A 20,963-nucleotide genomic window follows, 5' to 3' on the forward strand; every position below is an offset into this window, starting at 1 on the left:
GTCTTGTGACTGATATAAGTCCATCATATCAGTTCTTACCTTACTCATGTGAAACTCCAGGCGTCTCATGTACCTCTCAATGGTTTTGATTTGCTGCAGAAAGACAGACAGAACACACATTAACTAGTGCCTACATGTCGTTTAAAGCAGTCTGATTGATTTGTACGTCCATAACGCAGGATCTAATGAGGCACACTTTGCAAGCTAGTAAAAAAGTGACATATTCTGATCATTAAACAGAGATATCTGTTGTTTTATATGAAAATACAGCTAATCCCTCCCAAGCCAGCTCACCTGTCCCATCACACACTCTCTTTTTCTTTCATCCTTTTCCCTTATTCCTTTATCCTTCAGCCCCTCAATTCTACACTCTCCTTCCCCTTTAGTAGCTTTTTCTCCTTCCTCGTTAGATTTTTTTACATCAAAGATTCCCCCCTGCAAACGGCGAACTTGAAGCGGTTGTTACAGCAGACCCTCCCCTCCATCAACTCACCTTGTCAAGATCATACAGCACTCCCTGGAGAGAAACACACACACACAATCACAGTTAGCAGAGGAAACGGCACAGCTGAGGCTGCTTATGAAATGCAAAGCAGACTGTAGTTGTCTGGCATCAAAAAGGATCTAGTTAAACACACTTTCCAGTGGCAGCCTTTACTCTGAATGAGCACAAAGTGTATGTTACTGTGTGCATTGAAAAAAAACTAAATGTGTTCGCCATATGTGGATCGACAACGCAAAAGTCAATGATTATTACTGTATGTGATGCATTATCATTAAATATGAAAATAAAACAGACGAAATCTCCAGTGAGAAAACAGTGAGTTTAAATGAACAGTTTATATTTTGAAAACTACTCTTATTTGCTTCTGTGCTGAGAGATGCACTACTTTGCACGTAAGCTAAATCTTTACCTAGTCAGTAGATGATTAGCTAAATGATTGGCAAACGGGGGGTAACCAGCTTGACTTGGTTGAAAAGCTCATTTTTTTACTTACATTTCATATGTAAAAGAAACTATTTGTTTGTGCTGTAGATTCACTTTTGTCAGCTTTGATTTTGCTAAGCTAAGCTAACTGGCTGTAACTGAATATTTACAGTAGATACATGAGAGTGGTATTCATCTTTTTGTATCTAACTGACAATAAAGAGAAACCACTTATTTTGTAAAATGTGTGCATTAGCTTCTCACCAAGCGAGAGTTCCTCTTCATGTCCTTCATCAGAGACATGAGTTTGTCCAGCTCTGTTTGATGAACTTCAAGGTACTCACTAGGGGACAAAAAAAGAAAATAACTGGAGGTTAAAAAAAACAAAAAAACAAGCAAATGATCAATCTTTGAGAATATTAAAATGCATGGATTTAAACTCACTTCTTTCTAAATAACTTAAAAGAACATTTGATAAGTTCATGTATTGAAGAGGAATACATGAGTGAAGTGTATATATGCAGTATACGTTTAAATCAGTGTTAGGGTTACTCACTCCAGGCCTTGTTTGAGAGCATTGTAAACTTCCTCCAGTCTTTTGGGCTGCGGCTCTCTGGAGCTGCTGCCTCCTTTGTGTCCCGACAGGTGGGACTTCTTTGGCTTGGACTGAGGCTTCTTCTGCACCACCGAGTTCCCCATGAAAGAGTTACACCTACACACACACACACACACACAAACACATCATCAGTGATTGCAATAGACAGTCCTTTATCGAAAGCATTATGTGCAATGATTCAAAAACACATTGGGATTCAGGATGATTTTAAAGGTTTCGTAGCAAAGAAGGGAGACTTTCTCATCAACGCCTTCTGAAACTGAAAAGGTGCGGATGGTTCCGCTGAGCATAGGTTTTAAAAACTGTAACAGAGTTTAGGGAAGGGGCAGAGGGAGATACTGATTCAACTCACGCAGACACAACATCACATCTCAACTTAAATATTTGACATAGGATTTAAACAGTACTGCAGATAACCAAGTGTGCAGCTGCCTGTTTAAATGTAGCATTAGATGAGATTTCTGTGTTTTTTTAACAGCATCTTGAAGTTGCCCTTGGGCCAGTCTCGGCATGAATTCATCTCATCTGTCTGTTTCATAGAACGATAACTCACACAGGACTGACGTATTCAGCCCTCGAATCATTCAACGAAAACCTGTCAGACAAGCAAAACTTACAGCATTACGTCAGAGATGAACCTCTAAATCAATCACAGGGGAGTGCTAAATCCCAAGTGTGTGCACACATTTGTGAACACATGCTAACATGTGATTCCCCACCCCCACTTTCTGTGTCTGACCATTTATCTTCTGCAGGACTGAACTTACAAACGACAAAGCACAATCACACCACCGGCAATCAATGACATTCAAGAGTTCTTCACTCTTTCTTCAGTGTGACCGACTCAAGGGGGGAAGCCAACACATGAGCAGAGTTATATAGAGTTCATTGTTTGATATATTTATAGGTAAGGCAGCAACAAATGCTCCTATAAGTGGTATCATGTGTACAAAAGGGCATCAACTAATGATTATTGTCATTATAAATGATAACATTTTAATTGATTAATTCATCTTTTGTACTATAACACATCAGAAACATATGAAAAATGCCAATCAGATCCAATTGTGGCATGATCAAATATCTTGTATTGTCTGACTTATGGTCCAATTATCAAAAGTATTCAATTGACTGAAGCATGGAAAAAAGGAAAACAAGCAAATACGTTAGAAACGATTACATTTATTTCACTAAAGACTAAGAAAAGCAGCCCAATTTCACTTTTAAGAAGCTAAAATCTGCATCAAAATGTAGGATTAAGAACTCCATTTATAATTTCAGCAGCAGGTCTAAGCCTAGCTTCTATGATCAAGTTTTTCAAGATTTTCTCCATCAATCCTCTTCCTCCTAACATCAAACAATTTCAGGTCACACTCATTTTACCTGCTCACGCACATTTCAGCTTATGAAACCAGTACAGATTTAGCTGACAAATGACATTTCACTAGACTTAATGAAACAATCCCAGAGTCCCATCATCCACAGCAACAACCAATTCCAGCGCTCCACAAGTTAGAACGTACCACGTCTTCACAAGCTAGGCTAAGCTGCCACAAATGTAGGGCAGCGCTGAATGAGAGCGCTGCGTTGCCTTGGGGTCACGCAAGCTGTAGAGTAGAAGGGTATTTCTCTTGGCAGGGACACACAGAAACACACATATGCATACGCTAACACAATTCCATACTGACTTATAACTGTGACCCCATAGTCTTCAGTAAGCATGCATGCGTAAAACACACAAAACATGCACATGGGTACACAGAAGGATGGATAACACACTCCACATCTTTCTACCTCGCTCATTATCAGAAGAGTAACTTGTCAGTCGCTGTCAGTCGCCCACGCACCTGAGTCATTCCAACCAATTACCCCATTCACAGTCTGAGCACAGAGAAAAGATGGAGAACAGCATCTTCAAAAAAGGTTTTCTCAGCATGACCAGGGGCTGCTGAAGAGGGCTGGGTGTCGACAGCCAAAAGATTGTAAAGAGATATTTCTGAGTGTGAGAGGGCTTTGTCTTGTCTTGAGTGAGAGCTGTAACAGATGAGTCGAAGGGGAAGGAAGGAAGATAACATCTCTCAGGAAATGTAGAGAACTCCAACTTCTCGAAACTAACTTCTGGCTATGAATGTATTTCTCATCAGGAAACTCAGTTAGCCGTTTGGTTATGTAATCAAGTGTTGATCATTCCTTAAGAATTCAGTTCCTCTGCGGGATCTGAAGACTTGCCGTGGCACGTGGAAAGTCACAAAGGTTGACACCAGAGTTTTGAGTCACAGGTTAAATTCCTGCTTTGATTGTGAGTGATGTTTGCATCTAGGTAAGGGTGATGGATTTCTGAAAGGGACATTATACAACTAAATACCAAAGCTGTAGCTACATGTTTCATAGGACTTTTTACAAATTGTGTCAAAGCAACAATTGTCTTTTTCAAGGGTATGTAAGTCATAGACTCAACACATATATTTATTACAGACACAATAGAGACAAAAATCGAAGAAGTTGCTTTTTCCTTAAAATCTTCTGGTTTGATGGTCCTGCTTTTTCACATTTAGTTTTTTCCATCAATGTTTCTCCCACATAATCAGAGATTGTACATTGTGAAATGACAAGTTACTGGTCTTAAATGAGAAGACTTCCTGTCATGTCAACAAAAGAGTATGGAAGACTTACAAAAAAGAAAGAAAGAGGACACTGTCTTATTGTACTCGTCACTAGGTCAGTCAATATCATATAAAGAGAAGCTAATGCCGACGACATTTAACACAATGCTTACAAAACTTATATTTTATTAACCTTGAGAATCCTACATAACTGTTGATCTGTATAATGACATTGGGGGGGTGCTGCCTACACAATAAATTACTAACTTATTTAAACAAACTGATAAGGTCACCCTCATTGGCCATCAGCTGACAGTACATCTCTACCTTTAAGAATACCATAAAACAACTACTGAATGCCTGATCCGCTGTTAAATATTCATTTCATGACCCACCTTAATTGTGAACATATTAGTGGGTAAATGATCATTAACATATTTATTAAAGAGCTTAGTCGCAAAATCAATTCCGTTTCTGAGGATATGATCTTTTAATCTTGGCTGTAAAAAATCAATTTGGCACCCTGACCTCCATTGTCATTTAAGAAATGAGTAACACCAGCTGACCACAGATTAACAGCCTTAAGGATTTACCGAGAGCGTCGTTCCTGTAGCGTGCTGAAGCCGGCGAAGGACTGACTCCGGATTATTCCGTTGGGCCCTCCGGGGGAGTGGGTACCGGTCGCCATGATCTCTGGAACACGGGACGACACTCCTGGAAAAAACACAGACACACAAATCCATGAAAAACAAATCCTTTGACACTTATAGGACACCGAGTTACAGATTCATAATCAGGGTTAGTAATACATCCAAGGTAAAACAAAAGCATCCTATGAACTCAATTAACACCCAAAAAACATGAACAGAAAGGTTAATTAGGGTGCATGGAGGATTGTGCAATGCACCACAAAGTAGTTGGTGAAGCGGTCGTTTGTGATGTGGATGAGCAGCATTCACAGCCTGCACTAACATGTCGCGACTACTCTCGCCTTCCTGTCACCACTCAACTGAAACATACCTCAACTGTTACCGTTTCATGCTCTCCTTCCTCAGGCAGGTGCTACAAAACACGACTCTTGTCACTTTTTGTTTAGTGTTTTCTGCATATTTGTTACCTGGACTAAGAGGTCAAGCTCTAAAAAGGCATTTCACCACACTGATAGCTGTTTAAAAGCAATAGATACAAGTACAAGCAGTAGTCACTACATAGTTGAAGATGGCACCACAGAACTGTGTTTCCAGGAAGAAACAATCCAGACCATCCAATGGCTGAGTTATCTAATCAGCTTCTCTGATAGTTAAGACATCTTTTGTCACTGTGTCTATATTTAGCAATAGCAGCCTCAGATTTCATCCTTTTTTCTTTTTTTTTTAAATGATGTGGACTGCAACATGTCTCATGTGGCCACTTAGGGAACAAGCTGAAAATAGAACAAGAATCATCCACAAATAGCATCAGATAATGATGTAGCAGAGATGAAGTGAATCTACTGAGATAACTGAATGACATATTCAGCTTGTATATATCATGGTGCTTCTAGTGGCAGCAGGTTGGCATTTCAACTTTAAAAGGCAATTGATTGAATATTTGTACCAGTTTTAAAGGGATAACTAGGATGTCTACAACTGTGATACTAGGATAAGGTACTTATCCATAGTCAGTGTGTTGTACGCCGCCAGATTAATGAAACAAAGTGTTTACCGCCCTGAAGCTCAGCAAAGAACTGCTGTCGACGGGGACATCAGCAAACATATTTTATCAACCTTTGCTTAGTTTGGATTCACCAAGTAAACATCATTATTAAAAGCAGTTTTACGTCAGTGAAATTTCAAAAAACAGAATGCCGGAAAGCTGAACGCAGGTGGCGGAAAACAAAACTCAAGATACATCATGATATTTACAAGGAAAAACTATTCACCTACGGTCTTGAACTGAAGAAAGCTAGACAATCATTTTTCTCTGATCTTATCAACAAAAATATTAATAACTCCCGTTTATTATTTTCTACTGTTAATAAGTTAACTAACCCCAGAATGGAAATAGCCCCTGAACTAATCTCCACTCAGAAATATAATGAGTTTGCTTTGTTCATCACAGAAAAGATCTTAAAGATCAGGCAATATATCAATTCCGAGTCTTGACCCTATGTTCCCGTTGCAAGGACAAATAATTAACCAAGCAAACATGTCAGAGTTTGCTCCAGTCAGCCATAAAACACTAGAAGACGTTATATTCCACCTAAAAACAACTACATGTAGCCTTGATAGTCTTCCGACAAACTTTTTTAAATGTGTCTATTGCTATATTGCCTCAGATGTACTGCAGATTGTGAACATGTCACTCCATTCAGGTGACTTCCCCAAGGGCTTGAAAACTGCAGTTATTACGCCACTGCTAAAAAAAGAACACCCTCGATACAATGACAATCAGTAATTACAGGCCAATTTACAATTTACAATTTTTAAGCAAAATAATTGAAAAGATTGTCTACCTACAACTTAACAGTTTGTTGACCTCCAATAAAATTTTAGACACCTTCCAATCTGTTTTTAGGTTTCGTGATAGCACTGAGATGGTTTATTATTTACATTCATTGTAATACCGACTGTGGGAAATCCACAGTTTTAGTTCTATTGGACCTCAGTGCGGCGTTTGACACCATAGATCACAATATTTTAATAGAAAGAGAAATGTGTGGGTCTGTCTGGCACTGTCCTAAAATGGTTTAAATCCTATGTTGAAAACAGAGAGTATTTTTGTTTCAATTGGTAGCTGTACATCGGACAGAACCAAAATGACATGTGGAGTTCCCCAGGGGTCGATCCTCGGGCCTCTTCTATTCAATTTGTACATGCTGCCACTTGCTCAAATAATTAGAAATAACAACATTTCATATCATAATTACGTGGATGACAGCCAAATCTACATATCACTTTCCATAGATGAATACGGTCCTACTGATTTATTGATCACATGTCTAAAACAAATACATGACTGGATGTGCCGTAATTTCTTACAGCTCGACACAAAAGAAACCTAAATAATTGTTTTTGGAACCAAAGAAGAGAGAATTAAAGTCCCTGCACACCTGGAATCACTATTGCTCGAACCGAAAAGCCAAGCAAGAAAATTAGGTAAAATTTTAGACTGACCTCAATTTTAACAGCCACATCAGGGCAATCAACAGATCAGCCTACTACCATCTACAAAATATCTGGCGTATTAAAGACCTTATGTCCAAGCAAGACCTTGAAAAACTTGTCCATGCATTTGTCTTTAGCAAGCTTGACTACTGCAACAGCATCTTCACAGGCCTCCAAGAAATCACTCCGTAAACTCCAACTAATTCAAAATGCTGCTGCCAGATTCTTAACCCGGACAAAGAAAACAGATCACTCCAGTGCCGAGATCGCTGCATTGGTTTCCAGTAAGTGAGAGAATTGATTTTAAGATTTTATTGCACACATATAAAGCACTAAACGGGCTCGGACCCAAATATATCAAGGACCTCCTTCAGCGGTACAAACCTAGCAGACCCCTTAGGTCTTCAGGCGCAGGCCAGCTCACTGTTCCATTTGTGAGATTAAAGCGTGGGAAAGCAGCCTTCTGCATCTATGCTCCTAATGCATGGAACAAACTCCCAGAACATCGGAGAATTGCTAGCACTTTAGAATAATTTAAATCTGGCTTTTTTAATTTAAATGTTCTAATTTCCGAACTGTTAAACATTGTTTTCTTTCTTTTAATTGTTTTGTGTGTTTTTATATTTCTTCTCACTTTGACCATCGTAAAAAAATGTATTGTGTTTTATCTGTTTGATCCTGTAAAGCACTTTGAATTGCATCACTGTATGAATTGTGCTATACAAATAAATTGCCTTGCCTTAATGTAAACTTGAATGTCAGAGTTTCCACTATCAGTAACATTCAAGAAGTCACAGCAGCTGCCAACAGTGCAACAGCAATCTCATTGCCTCATGTAACCTTAAATACGAATATTTTAAAAATGCAGTGTGGTACACGCCAAATCCAAATATGCATCCGTCAAATTCAGAGATCCTGAATGAAGAAACACTTTAGATCAACTGTTTATCTAAATGTTAATGATGTGAGGACTGTAAACACTGCAGTGAGGAGGAATCCTTTCTGTATCAATTCATATTCAGGGTAAAGGAAAAGCATAGTGAACATACAGATGGCTGGAGGAGAGAGATTTGTCAAATCAAATTAAACTCCTCCAAGAAGCGGAGGAGTCAGCTGGTGAAGCCTCAGTGTTCAGCTCTCCTGTGAGCCGCTACTCTTCCTCACACAAACAAGATAAACCGTCCCGCAGTGTTACCAGTTAAACAACTTAGAAAACACTGCAGTGTTAGTCTGTTTGTGTGTGTCAATGTGTTTCTGGGGCCTTGTGTTTGTATGTGTCCTGTTTTTTTTCTTCCACTGATCCATCTGTCTTGCTGTCTCCAGTGGAGAGATTTCTGTGTGGGCTTCATTTCGTCATACAAATGAGAGCATGTACACACACACTACCTTCGTCCACTGACTCCTCAGAGATACAAGCGATTAAGCAACCTAATACCCCCACCTTTGGTCTATGTGACTGACAGGGGCCGCACAAAGACCCAGCACGAGGACGAGGAAATACTGGAGCCTTGTTTTGAGGAGGGGTGACAATAGGCCGGTGAGACTGATACTGCTCGGCTATTAATAGCAGCGAGCTCACTTTAACACTGATGACCCTGATGGCTGTGACTCAGTGTGTGATTCATCTGCACCAATGGTCTGTTTTCCTTGGTAAAATGTAGCCAAAAATATCTTGTTTTTCGATTTAATTTTAAATTGAATGCTCACGATTATTGCCAAAAACAATAAAAAGTACTTCTGCATAATCAAATCTACTAGACTCCTGGTACTAGGGTGGGTTAAAAGCAGAGAACACATTTCTCTGTGTGTGCTGTGTGCTCTGCATGTGTGACCATTAAAGAGGGTTTCATCCCTCCGATTCTATCTATCTAAAATGCCTAAATCATAAAATTAATCTTAAAAACAACAATCAGTTATATTGCATTATTGCGTTGACCTAACCTAACTAATGTTTTCAAGCAAAATATCATACAGGAGAGCAGCAATTTGCAAATAATATACTGTGTTTTAGTCCATTTTGGTCTCCTGTTTACCTCTTTGACTCCATGACTCACTCTCCTAAAACAGGAGCAGTGGGTGGCAAATGATACATAATGGTACATTGTGTTACCTAATCCTATCCGGGCAATCACAGAACCGGCTGGACACTGTTCCCTGCACTTCAGCCGTTTGCCTTAAATTTAGACGGACGCGGAGTGAATGTGGACACTTGAAAACTAAGGCTGTATATTATGGTATAATGGTGTAAGCTGTTTAGCTTCAAGTTCGTTCAATACCCCGATATTCCCAAATGGTACAAGTAGGTAGTTGTTCCCATGATGAGGACCAGAGGGAATAAGGGTACGACTTGCTGACAGCAGAGAATAGATAACAGCACTCACACGAAATAAGGAGAAAGAGCTTCTTATTTAGAGTTACAGTGTGCTTAAATCCAATGCTAACTGTGAGGCTGTCAGAAATGTACTCAGTGTTGTTCCTACATAATTTTTTTAGGGAAACATGACACTTGATAACAAATTATGATTATCTTTTTAAGATGTACCTGATTTTTTATGTCAACTGTTCTTTTCTAGTAGATAGGACATTTTCAAGCAAAACACTCGTTCTGCTTTTTTAGTAAACAGAATATTTTTTGGTCTCAGTCTGACAGTCGGACAAAATAAGACATTTGGAGCCGTTGTGTTGGCTTCTGGAATATATTCAATTTTATGTTCAAAACTAAATTATTTACCATTTACTTAAAATTGTAGAAGATACAGCCGGTTTTACTCCCCTGATGTGTGTTTGCAGTAGACATTTTTGGCATGCTAAACGTCTAGGCTTCTGGATGTTCCCAAAAACTTTCCCAGCCTCAGCAAGCCCCTTCACAATAAACTCCACATTTAAATCAATGGTACACACACACACACACACACACACACACACACACACACACACACACACACACACACACACACACACACACACACACACACACACACACACACACACACACACACACACACACACACACACACACACACACACACACACACACACACACACACACACACACACACACACACACACACACACACACACACACACACACACACACACACACACACACACACACACACACACACACACACACACACACACACACACACACACACACACACAAAAGAGTCGAGTTCAGCCACTGAATCATAAAAACCTTTCCTCTGCACCTCTTAGTGTCACCGCTCATCTCGTCTAAAGAGCCTTTCGGGTACAACAATGCCAACCCTCGCAGTGTGTTCTGGTTTGTTGCCAGCCGATAGCTCGTGTTGAATGCAGCCGCCATTCAGGCCATTCACTGGTCTTTTTTCTCTGGCGCTCACACGCTACCAGCCTCAAATGCCCTCAACGAGGTGTGAGAGTGTGTTTCTTCTTTGTGGAATATGTGAACATGGGATTGATCAGTATGCTGAGCTGCAACTTGGCAAGAGTGGACACATGAAACACACAACCCTGTACTAATGTACCTGTGAGGACTCATTTTCACAGAGCATTCCCAAGCCCTTTACCCTAACCATCACAGCTAAATGCCCAACCCTGACCACTATCCTAACCCCAAACATAATCTTATTCTAACTCTAAAACACGAAATGGTTCTCAAAAATATACACACGTTAGTTAGGGAGATTAGCGTGTGAGAGTAGGACACCTGATCTCTATTTGCTTTTAGCTCTCCAAGGTCCATGTGCATTAATTCATTAGTCCCAGTGTGTGTGTGAGTGTGAGTGTGAGTGTGAGTGTGAGTGTGAGTGTGAGTGTGAGTGTGTGTGTGTGTGTGTGTGTGTGTGTGTGTGGTGAGAAACAGACTGGATAAGTGCATGAGGGATGAGAGAGCGTCTTGGATTACTTCTCTATGGACCACTATGAAGAGGGTCCTTGCATAGGCGGGGGTCAAATGACTGAGGCGGGGGATAGCAGAGCAATCACTACTGTTAGCATGCTAATCTACTTTAACAGATTTTTCTGTATGAGTTTGAATGATTTTCCAATTAATCAATGATGTATGCACCTCTGCATGGTTTACTTTCTGTGACTGTGAAAGTAGATTAGCAATGTTCCACAAAATGTGCCGCCTGACATGTTGGACAGCATGACTAACAGAAGCACCATCACAACACTTCACTCTTTGTTTCCCCAGTACTTAAACAGCAACAGAATACAAAAACACACCACAGAAACTCAAAGGGAACTTTTGGAATCATAAATTCATGTTTAGGTTTATACAGTATTTAGATTTTAATTGATTTTTCCAAACATTTCTCCCACCAGGGTCGCCCCGTTATCTCAACGAGAGCATGAGTCATTTTTTTCCTGTTCCCTATTCATTGTACAAATGTATATTAATGAAGCATACTGATGAGGAATGAATAACTTTTGTTCTTTTAAAAAGTTTGCAACAATCACAAACAGGAGAATAGGATGAAGGGAAAGAGATGAGTAGGAGCTGAAATGTTAAGCTTTACGACATATCATTTCGTAAATTAGGCTGAAACCCTAGATTACGAATGTGTCTGATATTTGGTATATTCAGTGTATGTTAAGAAATATTTTTCTGTAAACCTTATACTTTCCTCTGACAATCACATCAATCATTCTGAGCTTCATGTCTTCACAAAACACACAAGCTTAATTCTTGAATAATCCATGCATGAGTGTGCATGAGAGTGTATTTATGTGTAACAAAAACAGCATCAGCCAGCGTTGCATATTAAGAACAGGAGCCTAATTTTTAATGCCTGTATAAATTATCCTCACCATGGCAACAGCAGAAAAAACCGGGATGAAGTGTGTTACGTAAAAAACAACGGTTTTGAGCCAACTGCCAAGAAGTAGGACACACACCCTCGTGCTACAGGGCCAGCGCTGTTAAAGCACCAATCCTAATTTGGGAAAAAAACATTTTTTTAAATTCAGATCTTTTACAGATGTTGCGTTAAATGTCACTCTTCAGCGTCTTTTAACTACTTTTTATTGTCTCTTCCTTTCTAATTTTTTAATTAATGTGTCAGGAAGTGCGGATAAAAATAGGAGGAAATGAAAGAATAAAGCAGCCCGGGGATGAGGAGAGATTTGACAGGAGAGAAGTGTATAAAAAGATGTGGTAGTGCAGTAACAAGATACAAACAAGCAGGCGTCTGTTGAAACAGAACACATCCCAGAGATTTCAGTGATGATCTCCTGTTTACATGACTAGAAAAGGACTAGCATGTTCCAACACACCCTGCAGGTTGCAAGCGTGTGCCTGAAAGCTGCTCAGTTATTTCTTGATGGGTCCATGTGTGTGAACTGGTTCAGTGAGGAGGGTCACTGCTGGTGCTGCAAACTGGGAAAAAACTGGCTGCAGGCTGCGATCCCTGGGCCAAGAAAATACATTGTGTCTTTCTGTTTTTCTTTTCCTGTTATCCTGTTCTGAACTGAAAACAAGAGTGAAGGTTTTGTATTACGTGTGCACATCAGCTTGTTAAGGACCTCTCAAGTGTCACAAACAGTTAAATAGAAACTAAGGTGGCTTTACTTTGTTCTAATTGCATGCTCATATTACACTACAAAACCAATGCATGGAAATCAAGTTTCCCTAAACATTCCCTCAGAAAAACAAGTTGATATTAAAATAGTGCAGCAAGACATCATGGAAATTCAACTCTTAACAGATTACAGTCTACATAATTCCATGCATGCACATAAACGAAAAAGAATAATCTAAAGATGAAAGGCAGTATGTTTTAAGCCAGCTTTCATCACATGTTCCATTAACCTGCTGACCATTTTTAAAAGAGCATGTTTTAAATCCAAAGTTACCTGCAGTTAAGTGTGCAACTTTGACAAATCTGCCTGCAGGCTCATGATCACTGCACAGGAATGTTTATGAAAAGGTGACACCAAAGTAGAGCAACTGCTAATGTGATTATACAGTCCTATACAGCAGAAAGATGAAAACATGTATTCCTTTTAACTTCAGAATTTGGCCATTTAAAACTTTTACAGGCCAGAATAACTCCGGAAAAGAGCCCCATTATCAGGAATGAGGAAATGTTGAAGTTTCTCCTGAGAAAAGAGGGCTTACTCATCTTAACCAAAAGGTTTTTGTAAAAAAAAGAATCTTAAAAATTTGAATAAAGTGAAGGAGGGAACTGTTTAAGGTTTGGAGCTTTACTGGTTAATGTCAATTGTTGAAATGTATGTATTATGTGAAGTTTAATTACTACGTATTAAATAACCCTGTAAACAACTTCCTTGAGTCAGCTGACTTTACAAGTGTGAACATGCCTCCCTGGGTTTATCAGCATTCAAAGCATACACACACACAGTCTCTCACACAGTCACACACACCAGAAGAAGATGTTGTAAATAACTTGAACTGTTGACATTCAGGAATTCACAAAAAGTTTTGAACCGGAGAATAGAGAGCCTGTTTTGGCTGCAGTCACCAAAGGGATGATAACTTACATTTTTACACTCTGACTGAAGACCAAGAGTCACTGGCTTGTCCTTCCAGTCATCCCATCACACAGACAAAACACACAAAAGTAACAATGGGCAGAACAGAAATGTCCACACATCCTGTGTGATGTAGGTATGCAGCTATGACACCTCAGGTCCAAAAGGAATCAATGGCTTGGTCAATAGTATTCTCTACATATGTTAACAATATCTCTCTGTAACAGTCATTTTGAATGGCAACAATAGAGAACAAATTCCTGAAGGAGCGCAAACATTTAACAAAAACACAGAACTGTCACTGGGTAGATACTAAATACCTGATGACTTATTTCAAAGTCAGTTTATGCAACCACAAATAATTAAGAAGATAAAAAAGACCGACCAAATTTGGCAAGAGATTTATTTTCTGTTCTTGAACGACCTGGAACAATTTACTAATGAAGACAATAGACAACTGCTAAAACATTTGAAGAAATATGGAGGCGTGTGCTGCAGTGTTTAGAGCGTTGGTGTTCGGATCAAGGGAGCACAGGTTCAAACCCCACTGCAGTCAGCATGTCGTTGTGTCCCTGGGCAAGACACTTCACCCCAAATTGCTCCTGTGGGGATTGCCCACAGTATTGAGTATGTAAGTTGCTTTGGATAAAAGCGTCTAACAAGTAACATGTAATGTAATCAAGAATCATTTTGTTTTGAAATAGATAAAAGAAAACGATTTTGGCGACTCATCTCTTGCGCTTCCTTACAAAGAATAATGCAGAAGCCCTGCTTTAAATTGTTTGTTGACAAGAGATTTACTCATAGGTTTCTTGAAAATGGGTCAATCAGACTTAAAAAGCATTAAACAACTTATCGATTAAATTAAGCTATAAGCTAACCGTCTGTTATCAGTGGCTTAGTATTTACCAGAAACCAATCGTGGTATTATTATTCTCATCCCTCTTGGCAAGAATGAATACGTTCTCCAAACTACAGTTTAAAATAATTAGTTTTTTGTTCACGTATGCTTCACCCTGCTTATCAGGTCCTTATCTGTCCAAAACTCATCAAGCCGCCTGAAACCCTGACCCAAATAATCAAAATCTTCCGATCTCAGACATCCTCCTATGGCGAATGATTTAACATCAGAAAACAGCCAACACTTTATTAGGTCAACGATAAACTTGTCTAACAATTAACTCAAATAAGCTGAAAGTGAACTCAGTCATCTGAGGCAGTTTATTACCAAGACAGATTTGGAACTGGATTCTTCACAGAGGGGACGTGACTGTTGTGAGAACACCAAAGTGCGAAAGTTGAACCAAAGCCAGCTCCATCACATGAAAGCCGAAAGAGGTCGGACATTGTGCCAACGAACTGCAGAAATACACACACGCATCATTAAAACTGACACATAATCATAAAATATGTGTATTTTAGGCAAGAGTTGGATTTATATGCCATTTTAATCAGTACACGTAATTAGCATTCTTTATTTCCTACTTTAAAGCCATCATGTTTGACATTTCCCCGCAGCATTCAAAGGCACCTTCTGCTCTTTACACCCCAGTGTGTCTGTAAGTACATTCACATTCCCCCAGATATCATTATTTTGCTATTATAGTCACTCAATTCTAATTATAGGTCATCTGTGTCCTTGTGAGGCTGTGCAGTGCATGCAGGAAAAATTAAGGCCAGCACATGAAGTGGCATTAAAATGTAAAGATGGCCAGATTAACTGAGACGTGTCTGGACTGAAGTTACATTCAGGCAGCTGCGCCTGACATTTCGGCAGCGGGGAGCAGCGTGTAATCACTTGTGAGAACTGTAAGCCATACGAAAATATGCACTATCCAGATGAATGGATCGAAAGATTATTTTTATGAAATGTATCAATTTATTAGACAGTGTAGTAGAAAGTAAAAGCAGCTGAGAGACAGGAGCTTAAAACACAAGCCTGTGATAATTCTGTTGCTGAGCGAGCGTCAACACACTGACAACAAAGCCCTTGAATACTACAGCCATCACCAGAAACCCTGCTAATGCAGCACATCCTCAGCCAGTGTGTAACCAGGATGATCCATTCAGTATCAGTGCTGCTTAGCAGGGATTATATATAAACAAACAATAAAAGCAACTAGCAGGGCAATCTGAGGGTGCAGTCGTCATCCAGGGCTGTTTTCATAAGTGAAAGATAATGCGTGATTCTGATCTGTTCCAAAATGTCATACTTTGCCTAACTTACATCCTTCCACCAAGTTTCATTAAATGGGCCAGAGGTTTTTTCCATAATCCTGCTGAAAAACAAACTGAAACATAACTTGACGGTGGTAATAATGAAACATATAAAACTGTAAGGCCAACACAACTTGCCAATAGAGTGCACTGACCCGGATGAGCCTGAACAATAGTTTGTTCCTGTGTAGATTAGTCGAACTGATTCCAGACAGTGACACCGTAACAAAGCATGCAGCTCCTGGACACAGCATTTTTGGCATCAGGGATTTCCAGGAGACTTGGATCCTAATTCTTGAAGGCCTTTTCTGCTGAGCTTGTTTGACCATTAAACAGGCTGGAGGAGCCTGCCTGAAATTATTAAAAGACTAGTCAAGACAAATCAAAGTTGTGATGGTTAGTTCATCAAGTTGTCTCTTCTCAAGGAATTGTGTACACTAGAACTGATTGCACACATCAAAGTGTATAGGTCTTAGGAAGCATCTTAAGTTATCTCACATGGGTCAGCGTTTTGATATAAATCTAGGGATAAGCGGAGAGAGAAGTTACTAGAACTCTTTAGCCCACTCCCCATTTCTACTTGGGCCTAGAGGCTTAATTATCTGAGCACAACACATCAGGGTGTTGTGCTGGGCCCTCTGCATTCTAGTTGCTTTATGGTTAGTGAAGGCATAATGCTTTGACAAAGAAGAAGAATACATGGAGCAAATAAAAGATGATGAGGTTTTGTTGCATAGATTTGTATCCTTCTTTTAACGGTCCACGAGGAGTCAGACTATAATATCAATTGTCTTTTTTATTTATTTAACTTATATATTCACAGGTCATCTTATTGAGAACATCCATACAAAGACACAATAAAACATCATAGAAGTGATGCAATGGGAGCAGTTCTGCAGTGTCACATTGTCTATTTAGAGAAAGCATCAAATCTCACCAGTAGCCATTTTAATCTTAACTAATACATTATTTCAAAGTGGATTTTGTTTTCAAAGACTGAGAGAGTGTCCTCTCATCCCCTTCCTCCACCCTCTCATTCTCTTCAGTGTGCCATGTGTATATTTCTTTGATGGATGTCTGAATGACATATTAGCATCCCCCTGCATCCGGTTAAGCATGAGAACCAGTTCCCCACTTGCTCTTCCTCTTTGATTTGTTCATTAGCCTGTGTCAGCCTGTGAATGAAAGTGACCACCTATGCTGCGGCGCTGGAATGCAGTTACCATAACAGGATTTCACTGGTTATTTCAGCTCCATTTGTTATTTTGAGCAGGAAAAGAAAAACGACATTCTTTTCACTGATAGCTCCTACTATGATGACACAAGCTCAGAGTGTTATACAGCTATGTGTAAATTAGCTGACCATGGGAAACCAGCCAGCTATTGTCACATTAATTTGGGAAGATGGTAGAACTGTGAGGTGTGCTCCTTGGTTTCAGGACAAAGCTGTACTTGTCACGAAAGGAAGACAACAGAAGGGCGCACAATGTGTGTTACTGACCAATTCTGAATTCAGAGAACAGACACTTATATTATAATTGTATAAGCAGGCAGCCACACAAACACACTATGGCCTACTTCATGGTCCACATGCTTCATGTTTTTTGTTTCTAAAGATGTTCTGGTTTAATCTGTTTCAGTAAACCTTAAATGCACACTTTCCCTATACAGCAAAGCAATAAACACTGTGGGTGTGATTTACAAACAGCAGTCACAGATCATTTCTGTGCCACACATTCCTCCTGCAGCCTTGACTAAGCCATTACCATGATGTTATAACAACAGAAAAGCAATTTACCAAGCGGCTGGGCAAGAAAGGAAAAATGACGGAAAGACACACTTCCACATCTTCCTGAGATGAGTTCTTCCTGGCAGAGAAGTACACCCTAGGGGAGAACTGTTCTCTTTTTCCTAAACTGTGTTAAATATTTTAACTAACTGCAGAGATTATCACGCTGTTTGGGCGAATTCGCAGCAGGGAGCCGGGCACTAAATTAAATCAATTTTACAGCTCTGCTACCATGGCCACTTGTGGATCATTACATTGTAAATTAAACACATAATGCATCAAAGTTGTACATAAACATGAGCACAGTCACTACTTAAACGTTCAAATTGTTGTTAATACTTTTGATAAGGGAAGTAGTGCCTACTTCCCTTATCAAAAGTATTAACAACCATTTTTTGCTGTTTCGTTTACTCTTATCTCATCAAGAACTGTGCCAGTTCTTGATGAGATAAGAGTAAACGAAACAGCAAAAACAAACAGCAAGTGTAGAGACACACTGTCAGAGACAACAGGGACAGAAACTGATGAGTCAGAACCTGACAGTAAGAACACACAAGTCTGTACATCTTTGGATGACGCTTCAGATAAGCAGTTATAACGACACAGATAAATGTCATTCATCTGCAGTTTAAAAAGCTGATCATCAAGTGAACTCATTCACCTGCCTGCTCACTAAGCCCAGCCATAGACACACAGCTGTTCACATACTTCAAACCCTCGTATCCAACATCTGTTCACACCGAGTTCTCCCGTATGGATTACATCCATCTTTGATTCTGATTTTTATGGCTTGTCAGCTTTTATCTGCAGTGTAAGCCTGAGGCCGAGCTGGGAAGATGAGAGGGAGAAAAGGGAGGACTTGCAGAAAAGGTCAAGAGACACTCTCAGTGTTCCCAGTGTGATGTAGCCTATAAGCAGAAGTGCCTAGTGGGGAGGTGTAGCTGAATCACGAGCATGATTTAAGGTCTTAATAATCACACAAAAAAGATAAATTGTGCACTACAGTGCAGTCAAATCTCGTGCAGCACTAGATAATTTCTTGCTCCAAAAGTCTTATATCTAGTACAACTCACCTTCTGTTTATTGACAGACACAATGCAATCTTCCAGTGTGATGTGACATTTAGGGATCCACCACCAACATGTATTATCACTTCTAGAGCTCCAACTAATTCTTATTTAAATAATCCATTAGAAAGTGTGTTATATTGTCAGTGTCAAATGCATATCGCATGTTCCCAGAGACCAAGGTGTTGTCCACCATTTCACTACTTTTTTTTCATAAAGAATTTAAAAAAAACAAAGAGATATGAGAAAGGGTCAGACATGGAAAAGCTCTTACTATTCGCATTAGAGATGCATCAACCAAAAACAAATACCTTGTTAGTCACTAGAGCATTCTAATAAATAATTGTAGTCTTCTACCTATATCTCTAGTTCAGAACCCTTTTAAAAATCTACTTATCTATTCAGCACTGACCACTGCATCTGCAGCCACAAATCACATTTTTAGGTTAAGAAAGGTAGGTTTCACACAGGGCAGCAGCGACCTTTAAGCACATATTGTGTTGCAGGAAGGGAAGCACAGTTTAAAGAGAGAACGTCATCCTAGCAACAACTCGCCTCACGACGAAAGGAGCGGTGTCATCCATCCCCCTCAATTCATATGTCATCCCACAGCTGGGTAGCAAAAACACCCACTTACAATGCCTATGAAAAGTAAAATTTGTGAGGGTAGAAAACCTCACAAATGTTCAAAAGATTACCTCAAGTTACCTGTGATTTCAGCGCATTTAAGGGATATGTATTCAAGAGTCAGAAACAAAATCTGCACAAACAACTGCCAAATAAAGCAGAAGAGACAGGAGTCAGAAGGGTTGGAGGAAAAGATGTGTTTGCTGAGAGTCCCATCATCACGATGTTGACAGCATGCGTACAATTTATTTGAGTAACTATGAAGAAAACTGTCGGCACAGCTGGCACTGGATGGGTCAGTAACCAACATACACTGAACAAAAATATAAACGCAACACTTTTGTTTTTGCTCCCATTTTTCATGAGATGAACTCAAAGATCTAAAACATTTTCTATATACACAAAATAACCATTTCTCTCAAATATTGTTCATAAATCTGAAAAAATCTGTCATAGTGAGCACTTCTCCTTTGCCGAGAAAATCCATCCCACCTCACAGGTGTGGCATATCAAGATGCTGATTAGACAGCATGATTATTTCACAGGTGTGCCTTAGGGTGGCCACAATAAAAGGCCACCCTTAAACATGCATTTTTGCTTTATTGGGGGGGTCTGGGGGGGTCCGAAAACCAGTCAGTATCTGGTGTGAGGGTTAGGGTTAGGGTAAGGTTGTGAATCGAGTGGCCCATGGTGGTGGTGGGGTTATGGTATGGGCAGGCGTATGTTATGAACGACGAACACAGGCCACTCGATTCATAACATTACCCTAACCCTAACACCAGATACTGACTGGTTTTCGGACCCCCCCAGACCCCCCCAATAAAGCAAAAATGCATGTTTAAGGGTGGCCTTTTATTGTGGCCACCATAAGGCACACCTGTGCAATAATCATGCTGTCTAATCAGCATCTTGATATGCCACACCTGTGAGGTGGGATTGATTTTCTCGGCAAAGGAGAAGTGCTCACTATCACAGATTTTTTCAGATTTATGAACAATATTTGAGAGAAATGGTTATTTTGTGTATATAGAAAATGTTTTAGATCTTTGAGTTAATCTCATGAAAAATGGGAGCAAAAACAAAAGTGTTGCGTTTATATTTTTGTTCAGTGTATATCAGTATGTAGATCTCTGGCAAGCAAACAAACAAACAAACAAACAAACATAAAATCCTCTCGACACACAGACATGGTGAACCAATAATGCTCTTCCAGCTGCTGAATGCTGCAGAGGGAGCGCACCAAATACCAAAACAGACAGCTTAAAACGCTAAAACGCTTATGGCAATCAAAATGCTGCTCCCAGCTGCTCCGGCCAGAGGTGTGTGCGTCAGATCATTGAGTGTGTGTGTGTGTGTGTGTGTGTGTGTGTGTGTGTGTGTGTGTGTGTGTGTGTGTGTGTGTCAAATATCATGTGTTGCACATGATGGCCAGTGTAGAGCATGTGGTGCATGTGTGTCCCCTCATAGCATGGTCACACAGTTGGACGAGAGAT

The 20,963-nt window shown here is 39.8% G+C and overlaps 1 protein-coding gene across 6 annotated transcripts in view; it reads right to left on the minus strand.

Moving 5' to 3' along the window:
- Positions 1 to 20,963, minus strand: part of ripor2 (RHO family interacting cell polarization regulator 2) — a 61,701-nt gene that overhangs the window by 18,764 nt on the left and 21,974 nt on the right. For all 6 annotated transcript variants that reach the window (XM_079656440.1, XM_079656441.1, XM_079656439.1 and 3 more), the window contains exons 2-6: positions 4,741 to 4,861; positions 1,485 to 1,640; positions 1,193 to 1,271; positions 494 to 517; positions 40 to 93 (exon numbers count right to left, since the gene is read on the minus strand). In XM_079656440.1, the coding sequence (XP_079512566.1) occupies positions 40 to 93; positions 494 to 517; positions 1,193 to 1,271; positions 1,485 to 1,640; positions 4,741 to 4,861 (434 nt within the window). The remainder of the gene's footprint in view (positions 1 to 39; positions 94 to 493; positions 518 to 1,192; positions 1,272 to 1,484; positions 1,641 to 4,740; positions 4,862 to 20,963) is intronic.

Source organism: Notothenia rossii (assembly GCF_949606895.1).
Source record: "Notothenia rossii genome assembly, chromosome: 10".
NCBI classification, from domain to species: Eukaryota; Metazoa; Chordata; class Actinopteri; order Perciformes; family Nototheniidae; genus Notothenia; species Notothenia rossii.